Source organism: Petromyzon marinus, chromosome 19 (genome assembly GCF_048934315.1).
Source record: "Petromyzon marinus isolate PM22_M1 ecotype Great Lakes invasive population chromosome 19, UKy_Petmar_22M1.pri1.0, whole genome shotgun sequence".
NCBI classification, from domain to species: domain Eukaryota; kingdom Metazoa; phylum Chordata; class Hyperoartia; order Petromyzontiformes; family Petromyzontidae; genus Petromyzon; species Petromyzon marinus.
Genome location: NC_133685.1, coordinates 15,324,846 through 15,337,269, shown reverse-complemented (window position 1 = coordinate 15,337,269; position 12,424 = coordinate 15,324,846). Strand labels below are relative to the sequence as shown.

Below are 12,424 nucleotides of genomic sequence, written 5' to 3'. Positions count from 1 at the left end.
TACAATCCAACGGGCCACCCAAGTTATTAATGTGCATGGGTTAACCGTAAACATGGACGTCATTTGCTTCAAGTTGAAGAACCTGTGACGTCATTAGAAAATAATAGGCCATTGCATGCCAGTATCACGGTCCGAATTGACCAAATTCTAAAAATCACTCGCAAATAACTCAACTGAGATTCACATAGCAACCATCGCCCCCTACTGGCAGACTAATGCCCACTTGCAGGCCAGATACTGAGGCAGTTCGTATTGCACAGTGATGAGATATTAAGTTGCTTATCACGTGTGAAGCGCTCTCAGATGCCGTGGCATAAAGAGCACTATAACAGAACATAATTATTTTTACTTTACTTCTGTCACAAGCACTGTAACAAATATCCAGATACTTTCTGGCTCATTCTACCACCTGGGCTGTGGCTGTATGAATGCAGCAATCTACAGAGCATCTACACTGTCAGTCTGCTCCAGGGACCTTCGTCAAGCATCATCGCCTGGATAGGGCTGCCTCGGCTGAGGCCAGTTTTAGTCACGTGTTTCTCCACCATAGTTCATGCCTCATCCTCCTTAAACTGAGTAATGGACCTTGGTCTTCCTGTGCTTAGTAGTGCTGGTATCCCAGGATTATATACATTGGCACATGCACTTTGTAATGTAACAATAATCTGTTGCGGCACGAGAGGCCCCTGTACATCGTGATGTACTGCGATGCACTGCTCAGAGAGTTTGGAAAGAAAACTTCAACATTAGAGCCCACAGCACAAATGGTGATACAGTTGATAGAAAAAAGTAAAGGGCGCCACGGTGGCAAGATGTTAACTGTCTCGCCTGGTATGCAGGAGGTCGTGAGTTCGATCTTGACCCTGACACCTGTATACAGTAAAACCTTGGATTGCGAGTAACTTGGTCTGCGAGTGTTTTGCAAGACGAGCAAATTTTTTAAATAAATTTTAACTTGATAAACGAGCGAGGTCTTGCAATAAGAGTAGTACGTATACGCTTTGTCTGCCGATCGTCACGTGATCACAATTGAGCTGATGGTTCTTCTCTCTCTCTCTCGCTGCGGGATTGTGGGTAATCGTCTCCCATGCTCGGTCTCAGTCAGCGTGCCTCACTCGTATAGTCAACATCCGTGCGAGCGTATACTGTTTACTATAGTGTTGTGACCACGTGTGTGTGCGTAAAGCATTTTTTCATTTTGTGTCCAAGTGTAATGACTGTTCTTTAGTAACTGTACTGCAACAATGGCCCCCATGAAATCCTCAAAAGGAGGCAAAAGCAAGTGTCATTGGATAGGTTCCTTGTTAAAGTCGCACAAAAAGAAAAATATTCCGGTGAGCCAACAGATAGCAGTGATTCCGTTAGTGACAGTGAAAGTCATCCTACACAATAACCCTCCTCCTCTCCCTCGTCTCCCTCACACCAGCCATGATTAAATTTAATTAATAAATTTGATTACTTTATATTAAATTTAAATAATAAAAATATAAAAAGTGATTTTGTATTAATCATTTTTATATGAATATTTTTGGGTTGTGGAACGAATCATCTAAGTTTCCATTATTTCTTATGGGGAAATTCGCTTTGATATACAATTGCTTTGGATTACAAACACGTTTCCGGAACGAATTATGCTCGCAATCCAAGGTTTTACTGTATTTGGAGTTTGCATGTTCTCTCTGTGGTCACGTGGATTTTTCTCTGGGTACTCTGGTTTTTCCCTCCATATAAATAAACATGCATTTAACTTATTTGGCGACGATACATTTCCACGATAAGCCACTTCGTTGACCTCTCCTTTGTGGCCAGGTCGCGTCTGAAAAAGAGCTATATAGCTCAGTGGGCCCTACCTGGTAAAATGAAAATAGTTTAGTGTTACAGTTTTAAACAACTATTTATTTATAGCTAACCTGTGACTAAGAACATATAGGTAATGAGTAACCTCCAGGTAATATGTATGTAATGTGTGGCAACAGAAGCTAAACCTGTACCTCTCCAGCGACCATCCTGCTCGATCTTGATCCCAGTCCAGCCTGACACGTGCGGCTTCTGAGAGGTCACGTCTTCAGCCCTTGCTACTGCTCGGCGCTGGCTTCCTCGTGCCTTCCCTGCCACAATTCCACAAACATACACCTTAAAATTACACCAAACGTGCTAAATTTATCATGAACACAACACAAACTTCAAACCACAAAACTAATAAACAATGCAAGGTGGTCATCCACCTAGGACCCCATTCCAATAAAAAGCCCGATCTCATTTGGCTGATGAATGTTTAAAGTGAGAAGTCAGGTGCAGCTGGGGTTGGCATTGTCGTAGGTATGACATTGAATGAATTACAGTAAAACCTTGGATTGAGAGCATAATTCGTTCTGGAAACGTGTTTGTAATCCAAAGCATTCGTATATCAAAGCACTCGTTTATCAGTTGTGATCACGTGACGCTCGGCAGACAAAGCGTATACGTACTACTCGTATTGCAAGACCTCGCTCTAGATTTGAAGCTTTCATGACTGCAAGGATTCAAACTCTTTGGTTTTTTCGGTAAAGTCATGTAGGTAAGTTTAACACGTAGGCTTTCGCGACCAATATTATTCATAATAAAGGTTTTTGGGTTAGATCGCGTTTATTTATAAATGTGTCGTAACCCTCCACCACCCGACACGGCCAATCAGCAAAAAAAGTGTCACGTTGACAAAAGACAAATAATTCACTACTTCAGCCCACCGGTGTGTTGAAGAGTTAATCCACATTTACAGTTTGAGTACGACGTTTCGCTGGTAAATACTTCCAGCATCATCGGGCAATTCGCCAGAATGGTAAAGCCCTCGCTTGCTCCCGGTTTTATATAGAGCAGCAGGGTGACGTCATCACTTAACTCATCAGGTGCAGTGATTAGAGGTGGAGGGGGGGGTAATGTAATTATATAATCGATTAGTAATCAGTCATTGGTTATGATTAGTAATGAGTTGTAGATTAGTAATTCTTTAAATCAAAATGTAATGTGTATTATTTAATAATACGCTTCCAGGCTGCACTAAGCCGGTAGCTGTCAGAGCGATTAAAGTTATTCTTGTTCCTCTCAATTTCAATGGATTCTGCCATTGTCGGCAGTGGCAGAACATGCATGTCAACAAGGACACTCAATTGATTTTGACAATGTTGCAGTGGTGTGTAAAACTAATTATTACTGGCAAAGACTAATTAGAGAATCCATTGAAATTGAGAGGAACAAGAATAACTTTAATCGCTCTGACAGCTACCGGCTTAGTGCGGCCTGGAAGCGTATTATTAAATAATACACATTACATTTTGATTTAAAGAATTACTAATCTACAACTCATTACTAATCATAACCAATGACTGATTACTAATCGATTATATAATTACATTACCCCCCCCTCCGCCTCTAATCACTGCACTTGATGAGTTAAGTGATGACGTCACCCTGCTGCTCTATATAAAACCGGGAGCAAGCGAGGGCTTTACCATTCTGGCGAATTGCCCGATGATGCTGGAAGTATTTACCAGCGAAACGTCGTACTCAAACTGTAAATGTGGATTAACTCTTCAACACACCGGTGGGCTGAAGTAGTGAATTATTTGTCTTTTGTCAACGTGACACTTTTTTTGCTGATTGGCCGTGTCGGGTGGTGGAGGGTTACGACACATTTATAAATAAACGCGATCTAACCCAAAAACCTTTATTATGAATCATGTAGGTAAAATAAAATAAATGAAAACAACTAGATTAAATCACGACGTTTCGGAGGCAACACAAGCTTCCATCTTCAGGTGGAACAGACACAGAAAAATTAGCTGTATCAAGTGAACAGCTCTGGGACACACGAGATTATATACAAGTTAAGGGGGGGGGAGGAGCCAGGAAGGGACGGGGTGGGGAGGGGGGGGCTAAGTTAAGCCGCCTTTTGTTATTCTGCAGGGGGTTCTGGGGGAGGCAGTGGTGTACTTGCACGTAAAACCACCTTTTGTTATGCTGCAGGGGGTTTGGGGGGAGGGTGATGGCGTGCTGCAAGAGAGCGAGCACAATCCTGGTAGAAACGTAAATGGCTGTATAATTATAAGCCAGCAAAAGTTTGACTTGGTTGATGACATCTTTCCAAAAGTTGCTCAATTTAAAACCATCCTCTCGGTTGAAGTTTGTTTTGGCGGATAGTACGGTCAGAGTATCGTTCATCTTGAGGGCCAGATGTACATGTTTTAATTAACTGGCAAGGTGGTGTTGGTCAGAAATGCAATGAGCCCTATGGTATAATGTTTTGATGAGATAATTCTTTTGAGCCAGGTGGTGGTGGTAATCAGGCTTCAAGTATGAATCTGTGTGGGTGGACTTCCTGTAAACAGAATGTCCCAAAGAGCCATCAGTCCTCCTCTCAAACAGAGCATCCAAGAAAAGCAGCTTGCCATCTTTCTCCACTTTCATGGTGAATTTGATGGATGGGTGTCTGGAATTTAGGTGGTCTAGAAAATGGTTCAAAGCTGGGAGGCCATGTGACCAAATGACGAAAGTGTCATCCACATATCTCTTCCACAGGGAAGGACGAAGGGTGGATGTCTGGATGGCGTCTGATTCAAATTTCTCCATGAAAACATTGGCTATCACTGGTGACAAGGGGGAACCCAAAGGGGTACCCTCATTTTGTTTGTAGAAGGTACCATTACATGTAAAGTAAGTGTTGGTGAGGCAGTGCCTAACCAGTGCTGTGTCTGTTCCACCTGAAGACGGAAGCTTGTGTTGCCTCCGAAACGTCGTGATTTAATTGCGTTGTTTTCATTTATTTTATTTTACCTACGTGACTTCACCGAAAAAAACAAAGAGTATGAATCCTTGCAGTCACGAAAGCTTCAAATCTAGAATTAATGCCCTCTACGGGGAGGAATTTCACCTATCTGTTAGAGCTTTTAACAGACGAGACAAGAAGTCACAGTTCATCGAGACGCTAACCTTCCTCAAAAGATGCCGCGATAACAAGGTAATACCCATCGCTTTCACACTCACATCTGCCGCTGTATCTTCACCGAACTCTAAATGGATTTTGTTTAATGCTAGCCTATCACTAATCTCAGAGAGGATAAGAGTACTCCGATTTGAACTCGATAGTTTAGACAGGGCTCTCCTACAATCACATTTAATGTTAACACAAAAAATGTCCCCTTCTGATTGGAACCACGTTGACAACATGACTGCTGCCTCTGCTGATTCACTGTCAGTCAAATGCAAAGCTAACCTGATTGCTAAATTCAACCTCCTATCAAAGAAGAAGCCAGAACCACACATCAAAAAACTGGACGTTAACAAAATCGTTATTAATCAGAGTAACATCCCGATCTCGGACAATCTCAAAACGGTACTGGCTAAAGGGCTAAATTTCGGTGTCACCCCTAAACATATACCAGTAGAGGATATCATCTCTCAGGTCGATTGTAGCTCTCAAAGGCATAGGACACATCCAAGAAGACGTTGCGAGAGCTGAAATAGCCACTATTCTTCAGAATGCTAAGAAACCCATTAGCAACATCAGCAAAAACGAACGCTCTGAACTCGCGAATTTAAAAAAGAGGGATGATATAGTCATCCTCTCAGCCGACAAGGGCAATGCCACTGTCATTATGGATAAAAACTCATACAACAAAATCCAGCACCTACTCAATGATGTGAGTTACTCAAAAATTAAAAGTGATCCTACTAACAGCCTAACGATAAAAACCAACAAGATCATCACTAGTTTGACTTCCCTAATCAAATCAACCAAACGTACCTCCCTAAAACCCACGGCTGCAAGACCTCCCAGATTCTATGGTCTTTCCAAGATCCATAAAGAAGGTACCCCACTACGAACCATCGTGTTCACGATCAACTCCCCTACCTACAAGCTAGCCCGCTTTTTATCGGATACTCTGCTTCCCTTCACTGGCAAGACCATCTCAGCAGTACTTAACTCAACCCAATTGGTTTCTATGGTCAAGGAAACTGTACTATCTCCTGACGATATCCTCGTCAGCTTTGATGTGGTCTCTCTGTTCACCAAGATCCCAGTGCCTGACACCATAAGAATAATTGAAGATCTTCTTTGGTTCTTTCGGTAAAGACAAGCAGAATGAGAATAAAATAATAAAATAAGACAATAAATTTCTCACGACGTTTTGGCCACAACACAAGTAGCCTTCATCAGGTGAAAGAACAGAACTGTCGGGACGACAGTGCTTTAAATCTAAATAATTGAAGATTTGGTCCAACATGGACTGAACCCTGATGTACCTGCGCTGGTTAGGCACTGCCTCACCAACACTTTACCTGGAATGGTACCTTCTACAAACAAAATGAGGGTACCCCTATGGGTTCCCCCTTGTCACCAGTGATAGCCAATGTTTTCATGGAGAAATTTGAATCAGACGCCATCCAGACATCCACCCTTCGTCCTTCCCCGTGGAAGAGATATGTGGATGACACTTTCGTCATTTGGCCACATGACCTCCCAGCTTTGAACCATTTCCTAGACCACAAATTCCAGACACCCATCCATCAAATTCACCATGGAAGTGGAGAAAGATGGCAAGCTGCCATTCTTGGATGTTCTGTTTGAGAGGACTGATGGCTCTTTGGGACATTCTGTTTACAGGAAGTCCACCCACACAGATTCATACTTGAAGCCTGATTCCCACCACCACCCGGCTCAAAAGAATTCTCTCATCAAAACATTATACCATAGGGCTCATTGCATTTCTGACCAACGCCACCTGGCCAGTGAATTAAAACATGTACATCTGGCCCTCAAGATGAACGTATACTCTGACCGTACTATCCGCCAAGCTGTTTCTCCCACCATACAGAAACAACCACCTGATACTCCGATCAAAATCATCACACTGCCATACATAGCAGGTGTTACCAAAAAGATTTCCAAAATTCTCAACAAACACAAGATCCAGGTCCGGTTCAATACAGTACACAAAATCCGTGATCTGATCCCATCTGTAAAAGATGTCATTCCTGACTTACAGTACCCCGGTGTCTACAACTTGAGTTGTATCTGTGGTGACTGCTATATCGGGGAGACGAAACGACATATTTCTGACCGAATTCGCGAGCACAAATCAGATTTGAAACACGGCAGAACAAATTATTCGGCCGTGGCTGATCATTGTTTCAAACAGCGGGTTCTCATGACATTATTTTCTCCGATACCAAAGTACTATGCAAACCTCCCGGTTATTACCAAAGATTTGTCCATGAAGCCATCCAAATATACAAACATAGACAACTTCAACCGAGAGGATGGTTTTAAATTGAGTAACTTTTGGAAAGATGTCATCAACAAAGTCAAACTTTAGCTGGCTTATAATTATACAGCCATTTCCCTTTCTACCAGGATTGTACTCGCTCTCTTGCAGCACGCCATCACCCTCCCCCCGAAACCCCTGCGTGTCTGTTCCACCTGAAGACAGAAGCTTGTGTTGCCTCCGAAACGTCGTGATTTAATTTAGTTGTTTTCATTTATTTTATTTTACCTATGTGACTTTACCGAAAAACCAAAGAGTAAGACCTCGCTCGTTTATCAAATTAATATTTGTTTAAATTTTTTGCTCATCTTGCAAAACACTCGCAGACCAAGTTACTCGCAATCCAAGGTTTTACTGTAGTTGCGCATAACAATGCATTGGTTGCTGTGGTTGCTGGACGTTTTGTTCCACAAGTCATTTAATGGAAAATAACTGGGCAACTCCAGACCGGAGTCTAACTTGACTTGAGAGCTTCGTAGCAAAGAGAACCCTGCAGAGAAAGGCCCTTGAGGTTGACTCACAATGTGCCGGCGACATCCCCTACTACTCTGGGTGTTCATTCTACTGATGAGCTGTGCTGCACCAGCCACGGAACACGAGGTCAGACATACAAACTGCCTTCGTCTCCGAAGGAGCACAGACTGATGGCCAAGCTGTGGAGGTCCACCTTCTAAGGCCTCCATTGCCTCACAGAAGATAGGAGAGCACTCCTCTGTATTGGGGCACATTGGCTATTGATTTCTCAAGCCTGTGTCACCCGCCCACTCACCCACCCACTTGTCCACCCACCCACTCACTAACACCAACTCTTGATGTTAGTACAGTAGAAGCTTGATTATCCATGTGCGGCTTATTCGATTTGCGGATTAACTGCGTACCTTATATATTGAGATAAATTAATAACTCATGGATTTTCCCTTCAGCCAAACTAAATATTCTAAAAACAGCTATATGTTGTCAATTTTGGGAAATGTTTATGAAAAGTCACGTGCTTAAACCGAACATATATGTGGCTCCAGTTAATCTGAAATCCACGTGGGCAGAGTTTGATTTATTTTGAATGCCGTGGCTCTGCTGTCCACTTAGTGGGCGGAATCTTCTCTGCGGGACCAGGAAAGTTATCACCGAGCACGTGCATTGATTGGTAATGTATACCTATATTTGTGGTTTTTGGTATAGAGATCCGTGGAAAATGAATATTCTTGGATTATTTGCGATTCTGAATTATCCGCAGCCGTCGTTCCCGCCATTAGCGAGGATAATCGAGAGTCTACTGTATATCCACACATGCCACCACTGAACTGTGGGCAGCCCAGCAGTGGCTCGGGCGCTGTGTGGAAATCCACCACCATCACGAGACCTGGCCGTACACGGTCATGACAGAGAGCCACCACTGAACATAGAGTGGAAGGCAGTGGAGATTCAGAGGAGGATGTGGTGTACCACAGCTGTAATAAGTTGATAGCAATATGATATAGAGGAGCTTCAGGATTTGATAATCTGAAGAAACACAGCAGTGGAATTGTTTAAAGAAGATCTGAAGATTTACAAGTTGTTGAAGAATCAACACGTAAAGAGTTGTTGGAGAATAAGTAGAGATAAGGGTAACTCAAGGAGGAGATCCACACACTAAACTCTGCCAATCGAGCCAACGAGCAAAATAGTGACTTTATAACAAGTCCATGGACTATCATCATGGTGAAGATATCTGCCCATTTTTCACCTGACGGTGAAAGAGTGCTGTGCTGTCTACACCCACGAGGTCGCATCTACGCTTCGTCAGAGTTCAGCACCGATAGCATCGCTGCTGCTATGCTCTCATTAACAGCCCACAACTGAGTCATCAATGTGACGGAGGCTTTCATTCGTCCAGCTGACAGTTGCGGCCACTGCTGCCATGTGGCCGCGTTGGTGCGGCCTTGCACTGCTCACGTCGACCGGAGGAGGCATCGCGCGCAACGGCTCCCGCAGAAGAAATAAGACCCCCACTCATCAACTGCGACTAAAGATACCAGACTATGCTTAAAGTTCATGTGTAGAGGAGTGAAATACCCGGTGCGCACAGTTAACCGAGGGCAACTGAGGTCAAACAGGTGCGCATGTGCAACATGAGGTTGCACGGACAATCCGCCAGTTGTTAAGGAGCGAAGCAGGTGTAAACGGGGTCGACCGGTTGTGCACTTTGAGACCGGAGGTGTTGCCAGGGAGACAGGAGATAAGTGTTGATTGATGGGCCAACAGGCGCCGGCCTGGCAAGAGCTTAAAGAGCCGCACGAGAGGTCTTGGATAATTAGCAGAGGGATATAAGGGTGTGTGCGTGAGCGGAGGGGGAGTTGTTGCCAGGGACAAGCGTGAAGACATCTCGCCGCTGCCGCTCCAGCCGTCAACGGGACATCAACCCTCACGCCGTCGCCAGGCGGGTGTTGGCTGATCCCCCCGCCTGGGACAGACAGGTGAGCTGATCTGAGGGAGTGTAGGTGAGGGCAGCGGTGGAGATGTAGAGTTGCTGTGTGTGGATACGCTGTTTGCGGGGTCGCTGAGAGCAGAACTGCCGAGTGCAGGATAAGTGAGGAGAAAGGTAGATAAGAGTGGGGAGAAGTTAAACATAAGTGACCGTATAGTTATAGGAGTGCCTACAACTGGTGCAAGAATAGGTGAATAAAGTGTAAGCAGGTGACTTGTTACGTGTTGGTGAGTAATTTTTGAAGACACTACACATTTATTAATGCGCATCACAATTACTTTGAGTCTGTGGTATCAAGTACTTATTCATTTCCTACTTTTGATATTGGGTTGTTTTATGTTGATTGCTTTTGCATAGAGCATTGCCTGATTGACTTGTTTTTTTTTATTCATACCAATGCCTTCGTAACAGTATTATATATAAGCTGTACCAAACACCCTTTGCATATTAATGACTGGTTTTCTGACTTTTAATAAAGAAAATGGTTGCTTGTATTAAAATACTTTTTTCTAGGTGTGGTTTACTAGTGTATTCAATCATTCCGTTGCATGTGGCGATATTAAACGGATCCGGTTTTCATTGGTTACTGTCATTTTTCCAATATACCCGAAACAACGAAACATTCAAATAATTGACAGGTGCTAATTGGAACAATAATGATCTCCTGCTCCTGTCGCCAAGGGGAATGGGTGAGGTTTAGGCTCATTGGGTACCCAGTTCAGATTTCCACAGAAAACCTGGTTTACAGACGTGTTCCAGCTAGCTAAAAACTAATCTATTTTTATTTTACCAGGTAACACCCACTGAGCTATAAAGCTCTTTTTCAGAAGTGACCCGGTCATAAATTATAGCCCAATGAAGTGGCTTATTGTGTGTAAATTTATAGCAGCCAAATGTTCTCAATGCATGTTTCTGAAAGTTGAGGCAAAAACCGGAGGACCAGGAGAAAAATCCACGTGATCACCAAATATACAGGCGTCTGGGTCAGGATCGAACCCACGCCCTCCTGTATACCAGGCGAGGTCGGTAACATCTCGCCAACGTGGCACAAGAATGCAGCAGGACCACCCTCACTGTCTACACAACATCCCTCACACCCGAGAATGAGAACTACCAGAGGCTAATCACCTCCAATTAGCACGTATGGCTACATATAGTACAAAAGAAATTCAACATACATACATAAGCTCAGAGGTTTGGAGAGCTGTGGCTTTCCTGCAAGAATAAGTGCTGGTTGCAGGATGCCGGGAGATGGAAACTGTCTCGGCAGCTCGAGATCATAAATCACTCTTGGTAATTGCTTCTCACTCTAAGTTCGAAACGTTTATGCTCAACCTGAAACAAGCAGTCCATGAGCCATTCTGGCTTTAATCAGGCCGAATAGTACAAGGAGCTTAGAGATTCTTGAAAGATCTGTACACAGTCCCAACCCATCAGTGAGGTCTTCCAGCAAGTGTGGTTGCAGTGGCTGGGTCATGTAGCTCACATGCCTAGCCACCACATGCCCAACCAGCTTGTTTTGCTTGAAAGAGGGGAATAAATTGGTAAAGCACAGGCCAGAGAAGGGCTGATGTAATATAGGATGACGTGGAGCCAACCGGACTTGCCAATGACTGGAGCCAGCACTGTCAAGATCGACATCTGTAGAAGAGGCTCGTGAAGGCAGTTGGGAGACATTTTCCCTCCAAAAACAAGAGTGGGAGGAGCAATGCTAACAACGAACGGAGCAGCAAGCGGCTATCCATGTCCTCCTACCAGCAAGCTTTCCACACTGCAAGTGGCCTCAAAGTGCAACTAACCTGGCACAAACACAGTGGTGATGCCACCATCCCTTAGTGGTGAATGGCTACTCTTGTTGTTGCACTATTTTATATTTTTACGAATAAAAAATAATCTCACTGGTTAAAACATTAATGTACGGATATTAAGCAAATTAATATTTGGTGCATTAGCTTTGTCCCCTCATTGTAAACGACTTTCAGGGTTTTACTCCGGGCAGTGCATGTTCAGAAATTACAACATGTGCTCTCATATAACATTTAATATATTGCTACACTCGATGGTCAAAATGTGCCATTATAGAACAGTATGCCAAAACGGCACTAATCAAGACAAGAAACATGAACACCAACACTGGGTTATTTAGCCGACATGTCCAGTCACTGCATGCTCATGCAGCTTCTGTTTGGCCAGATATTGTATGGATGTATGTTGAACTTCTTTCGTACCGGTTTGGCAACCGTGCTAATCAGAGGTACAGAGCACCTTCATCAGAGTTAAAGGGGCTAAATGTGAGCGGCAAGGCTATAGAAGTGATGGGCCGATATTGTACATGAGGCTGTGCAATTGGCTGGATCTGCGATGTCAAGATCAACCTCTGTTGAGGAGGCTCGTGAAATACGCAACTGGGCATATATCGGCAGTTACCCTCCAACAATTACAGAAGGCAGAGGAGCCCTGGGTGGCTAAAACGCAACAAGTTGGCACATTGGGGTATGCATTACTAATCATCTCAGTGAATCCCTAAAACCTGGCTTTGTCCTGAGACGTTTTGCCAGCAAGCATTCCACACGTCATGTGGCTTCAAAGTACACCTAGTCCGCACAAGCACTGTTGTAACGTCACTGGTACTTGTTGACAAATAGTAGTTGTGTCAGTA

At 43.8% G+C, this 12,424-nt stretch overlaps 1 protein-coding gene across 5 annotated transcripts in view; it reads right to left on the bottom strand.

Annotated features, from left to right (window-relative positions):
• Window positions 1-12,424, bottom strand: part of LOC116943803 (uncharacterized) — a 41,705-nt gene that overhangs the window by 19,423 nt on the left and 9,858 nt on the right. For all 5 annotated transcript variants that reach the window (XM_032957018.2, XM_032957020.2, XM_032957015.2 and 2 more), the window contains one exon: window positions 1,992-2,108. In XM_032957018.2, coding sequence (XP_032812909.2) covers window positions 1,992-2,108 — 117 coding nt within the window. The remainder of the gene's footprint in view (window positions 1-1,991; window positions 2,109-12,424) is intronic.